Source organism: Argentina silus (assembly GCF_951799395.1).
Source record: "Argentina silus genome assembly, chromosome: 11".
Lineage (NCBI taxonomy): Eukaryota > Metazoa > Chordata > Actinopteri > Argentiniformes > Argentinidae > Argentina > Argentina silus.
Window position 1 is genome coordinate 11,990,434 of NC_139665.1, and position 21,755 is coordinate 12,012,188.

Here is a 21,755-nt window from a genome sequence, read left to right on the forward strand (position 1 = left end):
GCAGAGTTTCAACCAGGGGAGACTGATGGAGGTAGAAATCGGAGGACAGGCTCATTGTAATGCATGGAACGGAATGAGGAATGGTATCAAGCACATGTTTTTCATAAAAGAGGATGGGTTTATTGCAAGGCATGTGATGGAATGAGACATGGCATCAAAATGTGTGTTTGATACCATTCCTCATTCTGTTCCATGCATTACAATAAGCCCGTCCTCCGATTTCTACCTCCACCAGGCTCCCCCGATGAACACTCTGGGGCCATTTGTTTCTTTTAAGAGTGGAGCTCCTTGTGTTTCGTTGTGACCTTGTGAACTGTGAATAATATGAATAGAAGATACAGTTCTTTCGGAAGGTAACCAGCCAGACCGGTGAATGTTGTTCAGTTAGTTTGTTAGTTCAAGTTTATTTGTCATTACATCATATACACAATGCAACGAAATGGTTAAGGCAGAGCAGCTCTCACGTATGAACAATACAGTGTAATAAGTACAAATTTAAACATAATCATGAACATACATGTGAACATAAATATAAGCACTAAAAGTAGTAACAGCAAATAAGTAAAACAGTGAGCCCGTCCTCCGATGTCTACCTCCACCAGCCTCCCCTGCTCAGCCACAGTTACCCTGATGCCCATTGCAAATAGTACAGCAACACAAGTGAATTTGTTCCATCATTATCACGAACACTACTGCCTAAACAACTACCACAATCTAGGGACAGAACGCTACTTTTGATGATAAAGATAACCACAGAGCCGTCGTCTTATTATCGTCCCTCTACAATTACCACTTTTACACTATGTTTCTGGTTAGTTTTAAATCAATGTGTGTTCAAATTAAACCAACAGCGTCATCTAGTGACTATTCTAACAACATGCTGCATTTTATATAGAACCGTGGACATGTTCTGTACTACGCCATCTAGTGGTCATTATTATATCAGAATGCTGTATTTTTGATGTATAGTGATGTGGGCAAGCTGCTGTTAAAGGACAGTTTCTACCCCCAAGCTGTGAGTCTGATGAACAGGCTGAATCTCACGACTGTCTCCTATACACACCAGTGGAGGCTGGTGGAGGTAGAAATCCAAGGACGGGCTCATTGTAATGCATTGGATGAAATGAGGAATGGTATCAAACACTTGACATACTAATACTTAAAAAAAAAAAAAGAAAAAAAAAAAAAAACATTATGCCAACCTACCTTCAAACAGTTCAATTTAAAGCCATAAAGGGTGTTTGACCCAAAAGAAATGCCCCCTATACTGCCGCTCTTCGCTCATCACCACACCTGTCTGTGGCTTCTTATACATTCCCAACAGACAACCAGGCCTAATATACTAAAACACTATATTATAGCCACGCCAATTAGATTAGATTAGATTCAACTTTATTGTCATGTCAGTAACATTATAAGCAGAATAAATAGAATGCAGTATGATGATGATCAATCAATCAATTGATGACTCAATTGACTCAATTGATGACTCAATTGATCAATGAGGCAATGCGTTTTCTATGAGAAACACACAAAGAACGCTGGTGATTATTTTATCCATGCCATTTAAAATAGTCTAATTTCAAGTTAGTGTGTTGATTCTTTACCAAAACAAATAACATGTACCGTGCTTAATTCCTTCCACTAGCCGGCAGCATAGACCTTTTTGTTTTTGTCTTCTTGCCGGTAGTTTTGAGAGGCACCAACTTTAATCAGACTGCCACCAACCTGATTTCACATCCAAGAATCCAGTTCCCTGAAACCACGTGGTTGGGGGGTTGGTGCGCTAAATATTCCACTAGGAGGCGCTACCCTCTGGCTCACTCACCGATTATTAGACTCAGGAACTTCCCAGCCCACCAGATATCAACTGACAATGCTTGTAATATGATCAGCCATGATGGTTTTACATGATTTGTTTTGCAATCTATTCTACAGCCCTGTGGGAAACGTTAGGGATTCACAAGAACACATTTGAAATGGACCTGACATGTCAGCTCAGCATGTATGAAAGGGCTAATATGTAGCCTGTTATCTCAGGCTGGGGTAAAAGCGTACGGTTATCCTACTGCACGTGTTTGATACCATTCCTAATTCCGTTCCATGCATTACAATGAGCCCGTCCTCCAATCTCTACCTCCACTAGCCTCCCCTGATCCACTCAGTTCACTGCTTTGACAGGTCATTTAAGGACAACAACACTTGCACAGAGGTACTCTAACACAACCTCTGGCCAAACAGGAAGAGATCTTATAGATAGCAGGGGAGGCTGCTGGAGGTAGACATCGGAGGACGGCCTCATACCATTCCTTACTCCATTCCATGCATTACAATCACCCCGTCCTCCGATTTCTACCTCCACCGGCCTCCTCTGATGATAAGTCGTTGAATGAACCCACGGCTCTGCGTCTGCTTGGTAATTCATGAGTCATCAACCAAAATACATTTGCTGATGATGATGAATATGTTTAAGACCTTCATTCACAGAATCTCTCACACCTGTGAGATTCAACAGAGGCAGAAATACAGCCATGCAGTGAGGCTACAACAACACTGTACCACTTAAAAAGGCTTTGGCCAACAATAGGTTTCTATCTTTAATTGAGTGAAGAGTGAGCAGAAGAAAGTAGAAAATATAAGTTTATTGCCTTATTGTTTATTGTGAAGAGCAGACAACCTGACACTCAGCTTACTATCTAGCGTATGGACATGGATCACGTGCCAACGTCAAGAACACGTGGACAATGGACGAAGTTGTTCTAGCAGGGGAGGCTACTGGAGGTAGACATCGGAGGACGGGCTCATATCATTCCATGGATTACAATGACCCCGTCCTCCGATGTCTACCTCCACCAGCCTCCCCTGACAGATAGGATAGGTTTCTCTGCATCGCATATTCTTTTAGATATACAACCTTGGCGTGAAGTAGTGTGTTTGAACTCCGTGTCACGTTGCTATGGTGACTCGGTATTACCGTCAACAGGGGTTTGTTGAGGTGGTGTTTGTTGTCAATCAAAGCAGGCGGCCGTGATGAAAATCAACGCTTTGTATCAAGCCTCAGTCACACCACTTGTTAGTCACCTGGCCTTTGGCTTGTCTTGGCTTGGCTTGGGGAGTTGGATTCAGATCAGTGGACTGTAGCTACCGCTAGCTAAAGTAAAACCAAAAGAAAAGGCAGAAGGGACTTTCCAGTGTGATGACACGCTGCCTGTGTGTGCAGTTACTGCCCCCCACCAAGCGCTGCACGGCAATTACACACCAGGGGAGGCTAGTGGAGGCAGAAATCGGAGGACAGGCTCCTTGTAATGCATGGAATGGAATGAGGAATGGTATCAAACACGTGGGTCTGGGTCTGCTTCCGCTTCCGTTAGGATGATACGGATGTTCACAAATTTAATTTCAAGTGTTGGTACTTTCCCGTTTTTAGGCTTCAGTGCTTGAGGGTGATTCCAGTGCAAAGGTCTAGAGAGATGGCCTGTTGCAAATCCCCTTCCCTCTCCCTCCCTCCTTTCCTCCCTCTTAGAATCTGTGCTCTCCCTCCCTCCCTCTTTCCCTCCCTCTTAGAATCTGCGCTCTCCCTCCCTCCCTCCGTCCTCCATGGAACGGGTGTTCTCCCTCCCTCCCCTCCTCTTTCCCTCTCTCCCTCCCTCCCCCTTAGAACCCGTAGGCGGTGGGTCGGTAGGCTCACTGTTGTTGACGAGCATCAACAAGTTAACAGATATGGGAGGAGACAAGAAGAAGATAAGAAACAGGAAATTCTGTTTTTTTTCCTTTTTGATGAGAAACTATCTTAAGACTTGACTGGGGGTCAGGGAGTGGACACTATATGACCAAACACTCCCTGGACACCAGGGGAGGCTGGCGGAGGTAGAACACCAGGGGAGGCTGGGGGAGGTAGAACACCAGGGGAGGCTGGCGGAGGTAGAACACCAGGGGAGGCTGGCGGAGGTAGAAATCGGCGGACGGGCTCATTGTAATTCATGGGATGGAATGAGGAACGGTATCAAACCCCGTCCTTCGATTTCTACCTCCACCAGCCTCCACTGCTTGACACTAACCAGAACATTCTGAAACACTTTCAAGCAGTGTGCTTGTGTGTGTGTGTTATCAATGTCAACGTTTGGGAATGGTAGGAAATGATAACTACATATTTTGCAGTGAGAGACTGAGACTGCCACCATTTTGTGACACACATCTGGTGACAAAATGGTGATCAGCATTGTCTCTGTTGTCCTCCAGTAGGTGGTGGTGGTGGGGAGGCGTGGGGATGGGGCTGTGATCTTTCCCGCGGCGAAGTGAGGCAGAGTGCCAACCACGCTTGCCAAAAACAATGGTGGCACAGGCAGGGACTTTCCGACGTACCACACGTAAAAATCATACCAAAATAAAATGCGGTCATGTGACCACACACCTAAATGCACACAGACAAAAGTTGCACACAACAAAAACACCAGCAGCCATTTAATTTCTTATTTATTGAAATGACCATTGAACAGCAGGAAATCTTACAGATTATGCCTTTAGACACTGGTCAAATCTTGTGCAAAATGTACAGTCGTGGTGAGTTTAGAAGACCCCCAAATCAAGGCTACAAGATAACCAGGGGAAGCTGGTGGAGGTAGAAATCGGGGGACGGGCTCATTGTAATGCATGGAACAGAATGAGGAATGGCATCAAACACATGTTTTTCATACCATTCCACATTCGATTCCTTGCATTACAATGAGCCCGTCATCCGATTTCTACCTCCACCGGCCTCCTCTGATGATAACGTTTGATTAAGTCGTTGAATGAACTCACCGACTCATGAATCTGTGTCTGCTTGGTAATTCATGAGTCATCAACCAAAATACATTTGCTTATGATGATGAATATGTTTAAGACCTTCACTCACACAATCTCTCACACCTGTGAGATTCACCAGAGGCAGAAATACAGCCATGCAGTGAGGCTATAACAACACTGTACCACTAAAAAAGGCTTTGGCCAACAATAGGTTTCTATCTTTAATTGAGTGAAGAGTGAGCAGAAGAAAGTAGGAAATATAAGTTTATTGCCTTATTGTTTATTGTGAAGAGCAGACAACCAGACACTCAGCTTACTATCTAGCGTATGGACATGGATCACGTGCCAACGTCAAGAACACGTGGACAATGGACGAAGATGTTCATGGTTTTACAGATCATAAAAGGTGGGCAAGTCATTGCCCAGAATGCATTTCTCCTCCGCGCCTTTTTGGTCGATTGTGACGAGGTAGGCCACGCCTCCACTGGAGCCATCCCGACCCATGGCCAATGTGATCGCTGGAGAGAAAGGGGGAGAGAAAGAGAGAGAGAGAGAGTGAGTGTGTGTGAGAGAGAGAGAGAGTGAGTGAGTGAGTGAGTGTGAGAGTGTGTGTGTGTGAGAGAGAGAGAGAGGGAGTGAGTGAGTGTGTGTGTGAGAGAGAGAGTGAGAGAGAGAGGGAGTGAGTGAGAGAGTCAGTGAGTGAGTCAGTGAGTGATATTACTGACAGTTAACAAGATATGTTGTAAGTCATGCTCTTGTTTAGGCCCATTAACAGTTGTTATTTCCTTAGTTTTCATCATTTCATTTTCATCTACAACACTGACGAAGCCAGTGTGGGTGAAATGTTTGTCCTGATGGAATAAACTCTTTAAATAAACCTCTTTTTTTTTATCAACTTTATCGGGTCGACACACTACTAACTTTACTCTTAAAAAACTCAGTGTGCAGAGAGTTTTCTCATATTTAATCTAACATACAGAAAGCCTCCAACCTGAAAACGTTTATTTTTCAAACCCACCAACTGCCAAACCCTCATACCTGTCAAGTGTTCTATGTGGAGTTTACCTAGCAACAACACTTTGATTGGCTACAAAATGAAGCATCATAATGTATGCATTGTTGGTGAATAAAGTCACCCTTGGCACTACATGAGTTAAAAGTGGAAGACAGAGACACCAGCATTTCACATATCGGAAGTGTTCAGTGTTTATCGCTTACTGTTAACGACAAACTGCTGGCACTCTTCTCTGCTCATGCCTTTCCGGTACTCTGCATCAACAAACCCATAGACGTAGGAGCTACCGGAGCCTCCCACAGCAAAGGGCTGCCTGGACAACATCCCATCCAGGGTCACGTACACCTGGGGAGGGTCAGAGAGAGGGGGGTGCTTGAGGGAAGAAGGCTCACACCAGGGGTGGCTCAAGGAATGATTTAGTTTTTTACAATATTATTGTTACATTGGTGGAGGTAGAAATCAGAGGATGGGCTCTCGCGATGCATGGAATGTGTTTTGATACCTTTCCTCATTCCATTCCTGCATTACGAGAGCCCGTCCTCCGATTTCTACCTCCACCAATGTAACAATAATATCGTAAAACAACTAAATCTTTCCTTGAATCTTCGTATACATATATGAGACATTTCAAAATACACATAGTGTATCCAAACCTGTCCTCCTCCTCTCGTGTCCCACCCGGCAACGATGAGATGGGCCGACAACTCCTCCTTGTACTTGTACGAGATGTTCTTCACCAAGGTGGCGGCGGAGCGGACCTGAGGGTCCAATCCCACCTCCATGCTGAGGGGAAGAACACGGGAATTGGGCAAAAGGTTGGCGACTAGTAAAACAGTCACCCCGCAATTCAAGTTGCTCCGACCGACTCTTGACCTCTGACCTCTGACTTGCCATGACACGTCTCCTCAAATACCCGATGTTAAACCAGCTACGCTGTCGAAAAGCAGCCAATCCGACAGCGTGGGTGGCCGGGGGGTGTTTGAACGTGAGGAGTGAGTTTACCATCTCAACTCGGTTACACTAGGTTTCCAACTGCTGCATCTGAACAAGCCAAACTCCAGATAGAATATAATCATGTGTAAATAGTGTTGTGGCATACAATACGTACATTTACAACGTATCAACCAATCACTGAGCTTAATGCATTATTCAGGACATCGCAGGCAGCGCAGGCACTGAAACAGTTTATAATCCACTCCTACAGCATACACAGGGATACGAGTGTCAGGGGAGGCTGGCGGAGGTAGAAATCGGAGGACGGGGCTCAGTGTGATGCATGGAATGGAATGGAATGAGGACTGGTATTAAATTCCTCAAATTCCGTTCCATGCATTACAGTGAGCCCGGCCTCCGATGTCTACCTCCGCCAGCCTCCCCTGGCAGGGGTGTGTAAGGGCGGTTGACGTACCTGTGCATGTCCAGCTGGTAGTTGACCGTCTCTGCGATGGTCTGGGCGTCAGCAGCAGAGCCTGATAAGGCGCAGTAGATCTTATCATGGAGGAGAGAGAGTTTGTTCATCACCCGGTTCACTATTGTCTCCCTGGAGGGTGGAGGGGAGGGATGGGGGGATGAGAAGGAAGAGAGAGGGAGGGAGGGATGAGGGGATGAGGGGATGAGAAGGAAGAGACAGGAAGGATGAGGGGCTTGGGTGTAAGACCATCACTGTTGTACTGTAAATAGTGAGTTATCTGTCAGCCAATTAGTTGGGACATAGCATTGGTGGGTGACGTACCCAGCGGACACTCTCGAGTCAGAGCCCAGCACGACCCCTCCATCGAACTCAATGGCAATAATTGTAGTCTGGAATCAGAGACATAGGATTGGTGAATATGTTATAGATGGCAGTAAGCTGGAGTTAGCCAAACTGGTGACTCATACAATAGTCTTTCTGCTTGTAAACCCCCACCGCCGCCCCCCATCCCTAAAAAAGTAACGAAAACAACACCACAATATAACAATACCTCTCGAGTTTAAACAGCAAAGCCACTCACCCCGGTTTTTACTTCTTCTGATAACCATCCTGGCGCTGAGGATTCTTTTGACATCTCGGTGCACTTTTTGTACAAATGTGTACAAATGTGTTGTAATTCACGAATAGTTATACCATGGGAAGGTCACCGAGGCACTGCTGTGTGTAGCTTTCACTATCGACCCGACGCTAAAACGGATCACCTGCGGAAAACGAATGTAACTCAACACCAAACCAAGCCTCCCGTTTACATCCGCGAAGATGTTCTATGAAAATATAGCAATAAATCATATACTGCACAGGAATCCTGTTGGTTAAAAAGTTAACAATGGTTCTAATCTTTCATTAAGACAGCTATCCTGTCGCTTCCTGAATTAAATTGAAAACGAAAGTTAATCTGACAGTTGAGGAATTAGGAGTCGAGCCGATAAACCTCATAGTACAAAATGCAGGTGTAAATTAAAAGGCTAGATTTTTTTTTTTTAATCAGAAGACAACAGATTTCTTTGTATAAATTTCTTTATAGGTTCTAACGACATAAACATACAGTATATTGCAATCTTGTCATTATTGATACAGGTTTACAATGTGTCCTAAAGTCGCGGTCCTATGTAACGAAAGCAGTGGAAATGACAAGTTTATGATATTTCTGATTTGAATTTCAATGTCATCCCAACAAAAAAACAGCAAGTTATAATATCATATGACAGCCTGCCTGTCCTTCTTAAGAGCCTGTTACCTCTTTTAAATCTCTCTTCAAAACCCACTTTTTTAGACCTGCACACGGTTGCCCGTAGCAACTCCAACCCCCCACTGCCACTGTTCATATTTCTGTGTCCCCCATGAGTATGCTTTTATTCATCTCATGTGTTTTGTTAATGTGTTCTGTTTTTATATGCTGTTTAGGGTGTTGAGACCCTGGTGATGAAGCACTTTAAAACTAAATAAACTCAAACTTGAAACTTATACATCAGATGTACGTTTACGTAACAAAATCAATGTAAAAACATGTTTCAACTTCAGTTTTATTATTGTTATCACACAATGATAATAAACATAGAAAATACAAAGCACACAAAATCATCACAGTGTTGATGTGGAAACATACAGTAGGCAGAGGAGGTTGACATTGGAAACCATGGATCTGAACTATGTGACAACATGTGATGCATGTCTTTGGTTGAAACTGCTAATCTGTCGGCGACTCACACAAACATTGTGCATGTGTTCTGAATGGTTGGGCCATTGACAATGTGGATTAAGTAGTTGTTCAATGTTAATCTTGTCATGTCAGAGCCGATTGATTGACTGATTGACTGTAGTGTCACTCTACTCGTCATGGAACTTTGGCAGCTTGTTTCCAGGGACGACCACATGCTCCACCCCTTTCTCGTTGATGACTGCCAGGTGGGCCACACCCCCGCTGACGTTGTCTCTGCCCATGGCGAGGGCCAGCGCTGGGCCAGGGGAAGAAGGGGAGGGGGGGAGGGAGGAGAGAGTGAGGAAATAGGTCAGATGGGAAGATCAAACATTTCATGTTCTTATGAAGCAGCACTAAATTTCCAACCCTTCCCTGTTTTTATTACAGTCATATCTGCAAACCAGGGGAGGCTGGCGGAGGTAGAAATCGGAGGACGGGCTCATTGTAATGCATGGAACGGAATGAGTGTTTGATACCATTCCTCATTCTGTCCCATGCATTACAATGAGCCCATCCTCCGATTCCTGCCTCCACCAGCCTCCCCTGGTGCTGAATGCACCACGTTACCATTCGTGGCGAACTGCAGACACTCCTCCCGGGTCATGTCAGGTCTGTATTTGGCGTCCGCGTAGCCGTAGATGTACGTGCTGCCGGACCCCCCGATGGCGAACGGCAGTCCCAGCAACATACCCCCCAGGGCCACGGTGTACACCTACACACACACACACACACACACACACACACACACACACACACACACACACACAAGTATGCAAGGGATTCCAATGTGAATACCTAAGGATAATCCTATTTTCTCATCTCTCATATGTTCATCCCTGAGCTGTCAGCTTTGTGTGTGTGTGTGTGTGTGTGCGTGCGTGCGTCTATCTGTCTGTGTGTGTGTGTGTGTGTGTCTGTCTGTCTGTGTGTGTGTGTGTGTGAGTGCGTGCGTCTATCTGTCTGTGTGTGTGTGTGTGTGTGTGTGTGTGTGTGTTCACCTGAGGGCCGTGCTTCTTGTCCCAGCCTGCGGTGATGAAGCCGGCCTGCATCTCCTCCTTGTTGTCGTAACACAACCCCTTCAACACAGATGCTGCAGCCTTCACCAGAGGAGGGGACTCCATCTGGATGCTACCCACCATACAGAACACACACACACACACACACACACACAGAGGACACACACAGAGAGGACACACACGCAGAGGACACACACGCAGAGGACACACACAGAGAGGACACAAAATAATAAACAATAATAATATTAAATAAAATTGGAAATGCTTTTTTTTGTTCCTGCTTAATGGCTCTGCTTAATGGCTCACCTTGCAGAGACAATACTAAATGGCCGGACATACAATTATTGATATGATATCAACCATCATTGAACCAGATGGAGGTGGACATCGGAGGACGGGCTCATTGTAATGCATGGAACGGAATCAGGAACGGTATCAAACACAACGTGTCCTCTGATTTCTACCTTCACCAGCCTCCCCTGCCTTGACGACACTCTCTTCGACAAGAGTCGCTACCGAGAACAAAAATGAAGAGTTCTGAGAACCCATGCATTCCAATGAGCCCGTCCTCCGATTTCTACATATGTGGTCCTCTGTGGCTCAGTCGGTAGAGCACGGCGCTAACAACGCTTGATGGTTCGATTCCCGCTGGGGTTGATGGTTTGATTCCCGCTGGGACCATATACACTGAAAAATGTATGCACTCACTGCAATGTAAGTCGCTTTGGATAAAAGCGTCAGCTAAATGGCCTATATTATTATATATTCTACCTAGGGTTAGGGTCAGAAGAAGCCAGAGGGGGACAGGGTTCTCTACCTGTGGAAGGACAGCTGGAACTTGGCAGCCTTGGTGACGACCTGAGCGTCTGCCAGGGACCCGGAGATGCAGCAGAAAATCCGGTCATGCACCTGGATCAGCTTGTTGATGGTCTTAGAGGACACGAACGACCTGGGGGCCAAAGGTCAAAGGTCAAACATTGGGAACGTACGTACGTTTTTAACACAGGCCAGCTGTAAAGTATTATGTCACATTGTGTCTCATGAACTACCTCAAATAAAGATCATTGGTAGCGTCCCCATTGTTTTCATTCATTGCTGTTCATTCAATGTTCTATTTTGTAAATTTGAAAATTTGTTATTGCTATTTTGCTAATATTTTGCTATTTTGTAATTTTTTTGTCAATATTTGCTATTTGTCCCATGCACCAACCTCACCAAGTCAATTTCCTGCATGTGCAAATATACTTGGCCAAATAAAAGAATTCTGATTCTGATTCTGATTTTGATTGCTATACTTCCATTTGAATGTATATTCTAGATGATCTTGTGTCACTGGGTCAGTTTAAGACCTTGATAAAGGATCTGTCATCCGAGGAGTGTACATGTTTGTACTGAATTGATTATATTGTTCAAATTTGACTTTGTAACAGATATATAATAGATCATTCATGAATTGTATTATGTTTGTAATTTGAATGTACATTTATGGTCTGTTTGTAAAGCAGGACTCCTTTCAGATGCACTTTCAAGCTGTGAATCTCCCGTTCTACCACATCCCAAAGGTGTTCTATTGGATTCAGATCCGGTGACTGGGAAGGCCAATGAAGAACACTGAACTCATTGTCATGTTCATGAAACCAGTTTGAGACGACTTTTGCTTTGTGACATGGTGCATTATCATGCTGGAAGTAGCCATTAGAAGACGGGTAAATTGTAGCCATGAAGGGATGCACATGGTCAGCAACAATACTCAAATAGGCTGTGGCATTCAAGCGATGATTGATTGGTAGGAACCGGCCCAAAGTGTGCCAAGGAAACTTTCCCCACACCATTACCCCACCTCCAGCATGAGAAGGTGTACAGGTGTTCCTAATAAAGTTCTCAGTGAGTGTATATAGGTTTATACATAAAAAATAACTTGAGGAGACTGTCACTCACCCTCCGATGGATGCCCTGGAATCAGACCCGATGATAACCCCTCCATCGTAAGTCACCGCCAGGATGGTGGTCTGTGAAACAACAGTTACGCTTGTCAGTATAGTTTGAGTTGGGGAGTGAGAAGCGGTACGATTAAAATGATCTCTGTAAAAGAATGCATGTGAAAAAAAGAAAGAATAATACTGAATGTAACACTGTCTGCAAATATTTAGCCCTGGATGTGATATGAGGAATTGAATTGTGAGTCGAAAACGAAAGTAATACTTCTTTATTTTCGTTGTGCAACAAGAGCGACATTTACAGAATTCACCGACATTTACTCGAATTTATAAACACTTTCTTCTGGAATTGAATGTAATTGTAAACGACCACATAAACGACAGATTTTAAAATCCTCAGGTGTATCCTCAACTGTAAGGGTTTAACGTTTTGTTGTCGTTGTCGTTGTTTCACAGCAGTCATTGGAATAGTTATTTATACTTAAAGGGTTCAAAATAAGAAATAGAATTGTACTTACGCCTGTGCTAACTCCTTTGATTTGCGAGTCCATAAAGTGTCCTTCCATGATCGACCAGGACACGGGTGAAGGGGGGATACACACTTGATTGTCACAAGAACAAAACAGCGACTTCGTCTGGCCGTGCGGAGGTGGAGGGGAAGTCTACAGTTAAAGTGAGTTGAGAATTGCCGACACTCGTCTTCAAATATGGCGTTATCAGTTCTGGAAGCACCTTCACCTGGATTTGGTTTCGACAACTCTTCCAGGTAGGCTATGATGATTATTTATCTATGAAGAATAATTAAATTAAATTAAGTGTGAATAGTTAAACTTCCAATCATTTATCACCTCCTGCACATACGCGCCTATCAAAAGCGAAAGTGATTCTTTTTTTTATCTGCTAACATTTCAATAGAATTGTGTATTTTAATATAAAAGTAACACGTTTAATGTTGGCTTCATTTATCTTTAGGAGTATCCATCATTCAAATTAGTCATACTAATGGGATTGACATCAGTATGGTATTGACGATTCTGTTGTATGCTGATGGCATTGCTGTTGCATTCCAGTAGGTATGATAATCTCTTTTATTTCTCCTCGTTACTTAGAAATGTTGTTTTGGAGGGTCTGTTTGAGGGAGGCAACGCCAAAGCACCCACACCCCTAAAGACTGGTACCACCATAGCGGGGCTCGTATTCAAGGTCAGTATGTATCAGGGGAGGCTGGTGGAGGTAGAAACCGGAGGATGGGCTCTCGTAATGTATGGAATGTTTTTTCTTTTTGTTTGTTTCTTGTTTGTTTTTTGGTTTGTTTCTTGTTCTGTCTCGTGTTGTACTTGTTGTTTCTGTTGGTATGATGTAAACAATAAAAAAAAATTGATCACAAAAAAAGTAATGTATGGAATGGGATGAAGAACGGTATCAAACCATTCCTCATTCCGTTCCATGCATTACGATTCCATCCACGACTAATCTACTTCTACCAGCCTCCACTGATGTATAGCATTGCAGTCATTGATGGGCAAAGACATTTGATTAATGAGATATCAGAATCTCAAGGCAGTTATCCACACTGCCTCCCTCACAGGTTTCACTGTGATACAATTTATTATATTTCAGTGTCATTTCTCTTGATAACACTGCGATCCTGGTCCATGTATTTTAAGCCGACTATCAGCTTTCCAAATCAGACTATTTCTATTTGGAATAGTGGATAGCGTGCTCGCCTGTGGAGCCAGCAGGATTAATGTAGTCTCCTTCTCAGACACTTCTGCCCCAAATGCATGGTTGCATCTGATGGACCAACACGTCAAACGTGGCCTTCATTAAGCCAACAGAAAGACAATCGAAAACGGACGGTGCACAGACATTGGCTTTACTTCACATCAATCATCTTCCACAGCCCCTCCCCCCCAGCAGTGCTTGACCACCACACGTCTGATTCGCTGAAATGAAATAATAATAAATACTTCACTCTGTAAATTCACTTCCACAAAGGCCAGGTGTGAGTTCATTGTTAGCGCAGGCTTAGTCTGGATTAATGTGACTAAAATAGTTGTTTACATCATCGCTGACCTAGACGCTGTGACTGATGGAAGCATCTTGTTGTTGTTGTTGTTGTTTGTCCAGGATGGGGTGGTGCTGGGCGCGGATACGCGGGCCACCTCAGATGAGGTGGTGGCTGATAAGAAGTGCTCCAAGATCCACTACATCGCCCCCAATATATAGTGAGTAGCAGGCAGTGTGTGTGTGTGTGTGTGTGTGTGTGTGTGTGTGTGTGTGTGGCAGACAGGTGGTTTGTTTTCCATCATGTAGCCATGTAAAATTCACTTAGTTTGCAATAAAGATTTTTGTTAAACCTCGTCCGCCCCCCCCCAGTTGCTGTGGGGCCGGGACCGCAGCAGACACGGTGAAGACCACCGACCTGCTGACCTCCAATCTCACCATCTTCTCTATGAACAGCGGCAGGAACCCCCGCGTCGTTATGGCAGCCAATATCTTACAGGACATGCTATTCAGGTGTGTGTCTGTGTGTGTGTGTGTGTGTGTGTGTGTGTGTGTGTGTGTGTGTGTGTGTGTGTGTCTGTGTCTGTGTCTGTGTCTGTGTGTGTGTGTGTGTCTGTGTCTGTGTCTGTGTGTGTGCGTGTGCGTGTGCGTGTGCGTGTGCGTCACAAGTGTTTCAAAACGTTTCATCTGGGTCTGAATTATCAGGTTATCTGGCCTTTTTTAAGTTGTATTGGGGAATTCAGCCATCCCGAAAAGCAAAAGAGAATCCGGATTCAAAACGTTTTGAATACTCGTGCCATGATGATTCCTGATTATCCCACTCAGAGTGGTTGTCTCTCTGTCCCAGGTACCGAGGCCAGATAGGGGCCAGTCTTATACTGGGAGGGGTAGACTGTACTGGGAGCCACCTCTACACAGTGGGGCCTTATGGGAGCATGGACAAGCTTCCTTACCTGGCCATGGGTAAGTCACACCTACATGTCTAGATTTTATTTTATTTTTCATTTGTTTGTTTATAGACTCATCATGTTTCGTTTATGAATCCTAAAGGCTTACACATTGTATTGATTTATTTGATGTTGACTTGTGATTTTTTGTAGGATCTGGTAACTTGGCTGCCCTGGGAATCCTGGAGGAACGGTTCAAGGCTAATATGGAGGTCAGTGACTGGTCCTGAAGTCCTAAAGTAGCTCCTTGTTTGTTTATCACACATAATAGACATAATATACAAGAGCTTCACATCAACAGTATCTCACAGATAGACATCGCATAACAACTGTAACCAAGCTGAGGTGGTAAAACTCATTCCTCAAGTAAAAATACCCACACCCGTGCTAGCTTTTCAATAGCGTAGCTGGTCTAACATCGGGTATTTGAGAAGACGGTCACGTGTGTTGGCAAGCCGGAGGTTGCAAATTCGAGGCTCGGTCAGAGCAAGTCGAATTGCGGGGCGACTGTTTGCAACTTAAAAACTATTTGACTGGGCTAGCGATGCATTGGGAGAAGATTGCCATTCTCTACGAGGCATTATCTCCTGTTGTTGTTGACTAAGGGTCCACAGTTAGCAGTACAATTTCGTGAGAGTCCAGCAGGAGTCGATTCTTCTCCCTCTCCAAATCAGAGTCGTCTATTTTGGGGTTGACTCCCCACCACTAGTAAAACACGCCCAGCCCCTCTCTCTCCCAGCCCCTGACTAACCCCCCCACCCCTCTGCCCTGCCAGCTGGAGGAGGCTAAGGCGCTGATCCGGGATGCCATCCACGCCGGTGTCATGAGCGACCTGGCCTCAGGCCACAACATCGACGTGTGTGTCGTCACCAGAGAAGGGGTGGACTACATCAGACCCTACCAGGAGTCGGAGTACAAAGACACAAGGTGAGTGGTGTTCCAAGACTTTAGCTTCTTAGACTACTACTACCAATGTAATAAACTATACATTTTGACAGATTGACAATGAACTGATGTAATGACTTATGTTATTATTTAATTCATTTTTTCTTTTTTTTAAACGTGATTTGTTTTATGGATATAACTTTCTCTCTCTCTCTCTCTCTCTCTCTCTCTTTCTCTCTCTCTCTCTCTATACCTCTCCTAGGAAGCGAAGATACAAGTATCGTCCAGGTACAACACCTATTTTGACAGAGAAAATAGTCCCCCTGGAGCTGGAAGTAGTGCAGGAGACAGTCCAGCGGATGGATACTGCCTGAGATCAGAAACACAATATTCACATTTATAAGCAGTTAGGACTGCAGGAAACAAAGCCACACAATTATCTCAAACAGATATGTTTTTGATCATGTGTCCTTATACACTATGAAGTTTTGGAAAAATATTCAATAAAAAAATATGACGTTACTTTTCATGTGTCTTTTTTGTTTTCCATTTGAGATGCCTACTGCTTTCACAGATCCACCCAACAGGTCACCACAGCCACCTTTCATTTACATTTACGGCATTTAGCAGACACCTTTATCCAAAGCGATTTACAACAAATACATTTGTTTAAGTAAGTAAATCATTTATCCATCAGTCATCATAAGGTAAAGTAATCAATGCTCAGACCAGGGGCCATAGGCAGTCACAATGCTAGAAGAATGATATTTTTTTTTATTATTAAGAGGAGAGAAACTTGTACAGGGGGGTAGTGGGGGTGAAGAGGTCATTAGGAGGGTACATTTACACAAATCTTTCACACATTTTCACAAATTAATAATATAATATTACAGTGACATGTGTTAACCCCGACCCTGACCCTAACCCTAACCCTAACCCACTGTGGGCTTTTAATTCACTCCTGTGAAAATACTTTGAGCACGGTTGTGACACCAAAAATGATGCTCTCCTATTGGCCAATCGTGCGACGCGTTTTCAGCATTGATGATGGTTTTCAGTGATTGTTACTGTAAAGACTATATGAAAATCTAATGGTATCTCAATTGAAGCAATTGAATGCACAATTGCTCATATGACATTCGAGTACTCCCTTATACTTAAAACAACTATTCGTGTAACTTTTTCAATTGCAGTAGGCCTAGCCTACCCCAAAAAACCCTTTCGGTTTCGAAGGTTGGAAACATATTTCCTTGATGCACCACGGTGAAGTCGATCTCTATTTTCGATTTCACCAGAGTTAATTTAGCGATAGGTTTTTGATCCAATTATGGCCCTTTTGGATGTAAGTGGGTATAAGTCTCTCTTTGAACTTCGTGGACAGGTTCATGGAACTCATCTTATCGACCGACCGAATCACTTTACTTTTGGAACGGTAAACCAGGAATTCGCTGTGCCGGCAGGAGTGGACGTGAGTATCGTTTTTTTGTATATACGGTTTCACGTTCAATCTGTCTACTGTTCAATAATTTCTTTAGCAAATGAAATAAGCAATTTACGCAAGTACAATGAATAATAGAAGTTTGCTTCAAACACACACACGCGCGCACACACACACGCGCGCGCACACACGCACGCACACACACACACACACACACACACACACACACACACACATCCGCAGCCCACTGGTCCCGCAGCCCGCAGATCGACCGGCCCACCGGGAATTCTCCCGGTGCTCCAGATGGCCAGTCCGCTGCTGACGCACAGACTTCAACGCGCTGTGGCCCTGAGTCCATAATTTTTGTTTATCTCTGTCATCAAGTGCGTGTCGTTATTGCATTATTGTCTGTCCCGTCTCCCTCCAGCCCTCAGGGTTCCTCCGGTCCGTCAGCCGTGAGGGCGGCGTGTCCATCGACCTCAACCACGGCACCACAACACTGGCCTTCAAGTTCCGCCACGGTGTCATAGTGGCGGTGGACTCCAGAGCCTCCGCAGGGAGCTACATTGGTAACATCAGCCTCCATATGTGACGCCTGCTAAGTTACTATCTAATACAACCTCACACACGCACATCAGTTTCTTAGTCTGGGTTTTGTCAAGCATAGGCCTTTGAAAGTGACCATGCGAGAGACACTCGTTGGTTTGCAGGTGCAGCCTTGGGAGTTTGATTCAGTCACAAAAGCATTCAACACCAAGCTTGATAACAAAATAACACACCCACATCAGGGGCCAGTTGCATAAACTTAGTTAAGACAGACTTACCTTAAGTCTGAAAAGTTAGACTGCCAACCACCAAAGCCAATATCATCAACCACGCTCTCATCCTTTCTCTCTGTTTGTATCTTTTCTCCGCAGCTTCGAAGGAGGCGAACAAGGTGATAGAGATCAACCCCTACCTGCTGGGCACCATGTCTGGCAGCGCTGCTGACTGCCAGTACTGGGAACGGCTGCTGGCCAAGGAGTGCAGGTGGGTGCTTGTCTCTTGTGGGGTTTGAGTCCCACTATACAGTTTCATGGTGTTAATATCAGCGTGTGTGTGTGTGTGTGTGTGTGTGTGTGTGTGTGTGTGTGTGTGTGTGTGTGTGTGTGTGTGTGTGTGTGTGTGTGTGTGGCTGGCTGGCTGGCTGGGTGGCTGGCTGAGTGCGGTTGTCTGTCAGGCTTATGGGCAAGGGGAGGTCCAGAGAGAGTTGGATGGAGAGAGAAAGTGATATGTGTAGTTAGTTGTATGAAAGTGATGTCCAGCAGGGGGAGGCTGGTGAAGGTAGAAATCGGAGGACGGGCTCATTGTAATGCACGGAATGGAATTGTAGAATGAGGAGTGGGATCAAAAATACTTGTTTGATACAATTCCTTATTCCATTCCAGGCATTTCAATGAGCCTGTCCTCCAATTTCTACCTCCACCAGCCTCCCCTGATGTCCATGGTCAGTTAGACTTTGTTGCCCATGATAGTTGAGATATATGTTTTAGTTTGGGTTAACATCCAGGGCCACATGTACTGTATGGCCCTAAGACTTTCTAATTGTGAAGTAAACAAATCCTGAGGGAAACCTGAATAACTTTGCCCTCTGACTGCTTCCTTAGATCAGCTTATACATTGCATAGGTATTAGGCGAATAATGATTCAATTAATTATAGCTTCTAAGGACAAAATGTTTGTAAAAAAAGAATAATCTTGCACTGGTGTTGACGTGGTCCTTTGTGTGTGTGTGTGTGTGTGTGTGTGTGTGTGTGTGTGTGTGTGTGTGTGTGTGTCTCAGGCTGTATAAGCTGCGTAACAATCAGAGGATCTCTGTGGCTGCCGCCTCCAAGCTGCTCTCGAACATGATGGTGGGGTACAGAGGCATGGGCCTGTCCATGGGCAGCATGATCTGTGGCTGGGACGCCAAGGTATGCTCTCTGTGTGTGTGTGTGTGTGTGTGTGTATGTGTGTGTGTGTGTTGTGTGCGTGCGTGTGTTGTGTGTGTGTGTTGTGTAGCAGTGCTTTAACACAGAAACATCCTTACAGAGGAATTCATAATGCTCATGTTTCTGTCTGTTTATGACAGGCGAGGCTGGTGGTGAGCCCGTCCTCCGATTTCTACCTCCCCCCAGCCTCCCCTGGTTTAAGAGTGTTATGTGACGTGCGTGTGTGTGTGTGTGTGTGTGTGTGTGTGCGCCCAGGGCCCTGGCCTGTACTACGTGGACGACAACGCCACACGCCTGTCAGGTGACATGTTCTCCACGGGCTGCGGCAGCAGCTTTGCGTACGGCGTGGTGGACAGTGGCTACCACCAGGACATGACGGTGGAGGAGGCGTACGAGCTGGGCCTCCGGGGCATCACCCACGCCACCCACAGGGACGCCTACTCTGGGGGAGTGGTCAACAGTGAGTGCCCGCCCTGGTTCTTTAGCTGCTCTCTTGTTAAAGGGACAGTGCGACATTTTGTCAATGATTTGTACTTTTTTCTACTTACCCAGAGTCAGATGAACTCCTGGAGACCATTGTGCAGTATGAGATAATCACGTCTGTGTCTGTGTCTGTGTGTGTGTGTGTGTGTGTGTGTGTGTGTGTGTGTGTGTGTGTGTGTGTGTGTGTGTGTGTGTGTGTGTGTGTGTGTGTGTGTGTGTGTGTGTGTGTGTGTGTCTCCAGTGTATCACATGCAGGAGGACGGATGGATAAAGGTGTGCAAGGAGGATGTGTCAGAGCTGATCCACCGCTACAGGAAAGGCATGTTCTGACTCCAGAACAGCCTCCACACACACACACACACACACACACACACACACACACACACACACACACACACAGTGGCTACTCCTCATTGAACAACAACTGCTCCAGCAAAAATAAATAAATAAATTCATACATGCCCTCCAGACTATTGTTGTACCTGAAGCTCTCCTGTGTTTAACTCACCAACTGCCAAAGAATTATGGAACATTCACCACAATACTTTGATTGGCTAAAAAATTAAGCATCATAATGTATGCATTTTGGGTGAATAAAGTCAGCCTTGGCACTCTAGAATGGTGACCATTTGGGCGACTTTATTCACCCTCAGCACTGAATGAGTTAATGTCACTGTCAGATTTGATGTGGTCCTACAGGTTGCTGCAAGTGCTACTAGATAAATTCAATTTGAGAACAAGTCAAGCTCCTCAAACGATAATAGTTGTAGGGTATTACAAATAATAAGTCAAATGACTGAGAGTTTTACAACCTCATTACCACCAGTTTAAAGGGTTAGTTCACCCAAATGACAAAATCACAGAGTTTGGTTCCTTCATTTTTAACCAAAAACCAATGCAAGTCAATGGATCCTAAATGAACATGTTTAAAATGCTCAAATCATCTCAAAGTCATTTAAATCAAGTAACTGAGTATTTTCAGGGTATTTTAGATGATTTGGGCATGACATTTCAACTATGCTGATTTACCAATCTACTGTACACAAATATTACTCCAAGGCTAAACTATTTGAACTCATCTCCAGTACCAATCTAGTCTACAACACAGGTCAGGTGAGCTTGTGCCTAAAGCAGTGTCTTACCAAATGTTGCTCGTGTTTTTACCGGGGCCAAACAGTTTCTTTGTGGGGTGCTGTCCAGGGTCCTAAAATCATATCGTTTCAATAGGGACCTGCTTTCCCTGATCAAAAGGAAGTCTAAAACAGCTTTAGACTCAAACTCAAACTAGCTGTCCCAAACCAGTCAGATGTCGGTTTGCAGGCTTACAGAGACATCAAACGTTGTGCTATGGATACTGAGGTATGTTTACGTCCCAGGCAGGGTCATAGCACACAGTGAAACTGGTTTGCAGTAGAATAAACACATGGGCTTAGACTGTAGGTTCCAGGGGAGGCTGGTGGATGTAGGAATGGGAGGACAGGCTCATTGCAATGCATGTAACTGAATTAGATATGGTAGTGTGTTTGATACCATTCCTGATTCCGTTCCATGCATTACAATGAGCCCGTCCTCCGATTTCTACCTCCACTAGCCTCCCTGGTAGGTTGGGATATATAGGTTTATATATAACTAGGTTATACATTTATACATAAGATTGTGTGCAGCCATGTGTGGTATATCAACTTTGGCTGAAATATATCATATATCATCATATAACAATCATAATATAGTCATAAAGTACATATATGCATACACTGGTGCGATACAAAGCCTACACTTTCTATAGACTAACTCTCACCCACATGACGACATCGCCAGGTATGTCATCTGTTGCCAGGTAGGGTTCAGTTTAACAGGTTTCTAACAGGTGTTGAACACCATCTCAGTGGAGAATATGTGAGGAACATGAGCAAACAAAAGCTTTTGAATTTGAAAATTCTCACATGTATGTTGTCTCTTTTGATATGTCACTGTTACAAAAAATGTGCGATAAAATGTAAAAAAGAAAAAAAGTTACAAATTAAATTATGCACCTTAATGTTTCACTGAATTGTGACCTGGACCATAATGGTAAAGTAACATAACCAAAACGTCTAAAAGAA

At 44.5% G+C, this 21,755-nt stretch overlaps 4 protein-coding genes across 4 annotated transcripts; 2 read left to right on the forward strand and 2 right to left on the reverse strand.

Moving 5' to 3' along the window:
- Positions 1–5,036: 5,036 nt before the first annotated feature.
- Positions 5,037–8,160, reverse strand: psmb9a (proteasome 20S subunit beta 9a). Its single transcript, XM_083679987.1, has 6 exons — positions 7,792–8,160; positions 7,533–7,600; positions 7,209–7,340; positions 6,454–6,583; positions 6,004–6,145; positions 5,037–5,303 (listed from the first exon to the last, which is right to left on the reverse strand). The coding sequence occupies exons 1-6, from the start codon at positions 7,843–7,845 to the stop codon at positions 5,176–5,178; spliced, it is 654 nt and encodes a 217-aa protein (XP_083536113.1). The 5' UTR covers positions 7,846–8,160; the 3' UTR covers positions 5,037–5,175.
- A 616-nt stretch (positions 8,161–8,776) lies between these two features.
- psmb12 (proteasome 20S subunit beta 12) lies at positions 8,777–12,568 on the reverse strand. The gene is made up of 6 exons (XM_083680151.1): positions 12,442–12,568; positions 11,925–11,995; positions 10,804–10,935; positions 9,969–10,098; positions 9,538–9,682; positions 8,777–9,226 (listed from the first exon to the last, which is right to left on the reverse strand). The coding sequence occupies exons 1-6, from the start codon at positions 12,487–12,489 to the stop codon at positions 9,099–9,101; spliced, it is 654 nt and encodes a 217-aa protein (XP_083536277.1). The 5' UTR covers positions 12,490–12,568; the 3' UTR covers positions 8,777–9,098.
- psmb13a (proteasome 20S subunit beta 13a) lies at positions 12,516–16,284 on the forward strand. The gene is made up of 8 exons (XM_083680150.1): positions 12,516–12,689; positions 13,033–13,126; positions 14,054–14,151; positions 14,303–14,443; positions 14,778–14,893; positions 15,031–15,089; positions 15,653–15,804; positions 16,025–16,284. Exons 1-8 carry the CDS (start codon positions 12,631–12,633, stop codon positions 16,134–16,136), a joined length of 831 nt encoding a protein of 276 aa, XP_083536276.1. The 5' UTR covers positions 12,516–12,630; the 3' UTR covers positions 16,137–16,284.
- A 528-nt stretch (positions 16,285–16,812) lies between these two features.
- psmb8a (proteasome 20S subunit beta 8A) lies at positions 16,813–20,117 on the forward strand. The gene is made up of 6 exons (XM_083679872.1): positions 16,813–17,230; positions 17,628–17,769; positions 18,118–18,229; positions 19,023–19,152; positions 19,426–19,630; positions 19,895–20,117. The coding sequence occupies exons 1-6, from the start codon at positions 17,090–17,092 to the stop codon at positions 19,981–19,983; spliced, it is 819 nt and encodes a 272-aa protein (XP_083535998.1). The 5' UTR covers positions 16,813–17,089; the 3' UTR covers positions 19,984–20,117.
- Positions 20,118–21,755: the final 1,638 nt, after the last annotated feature.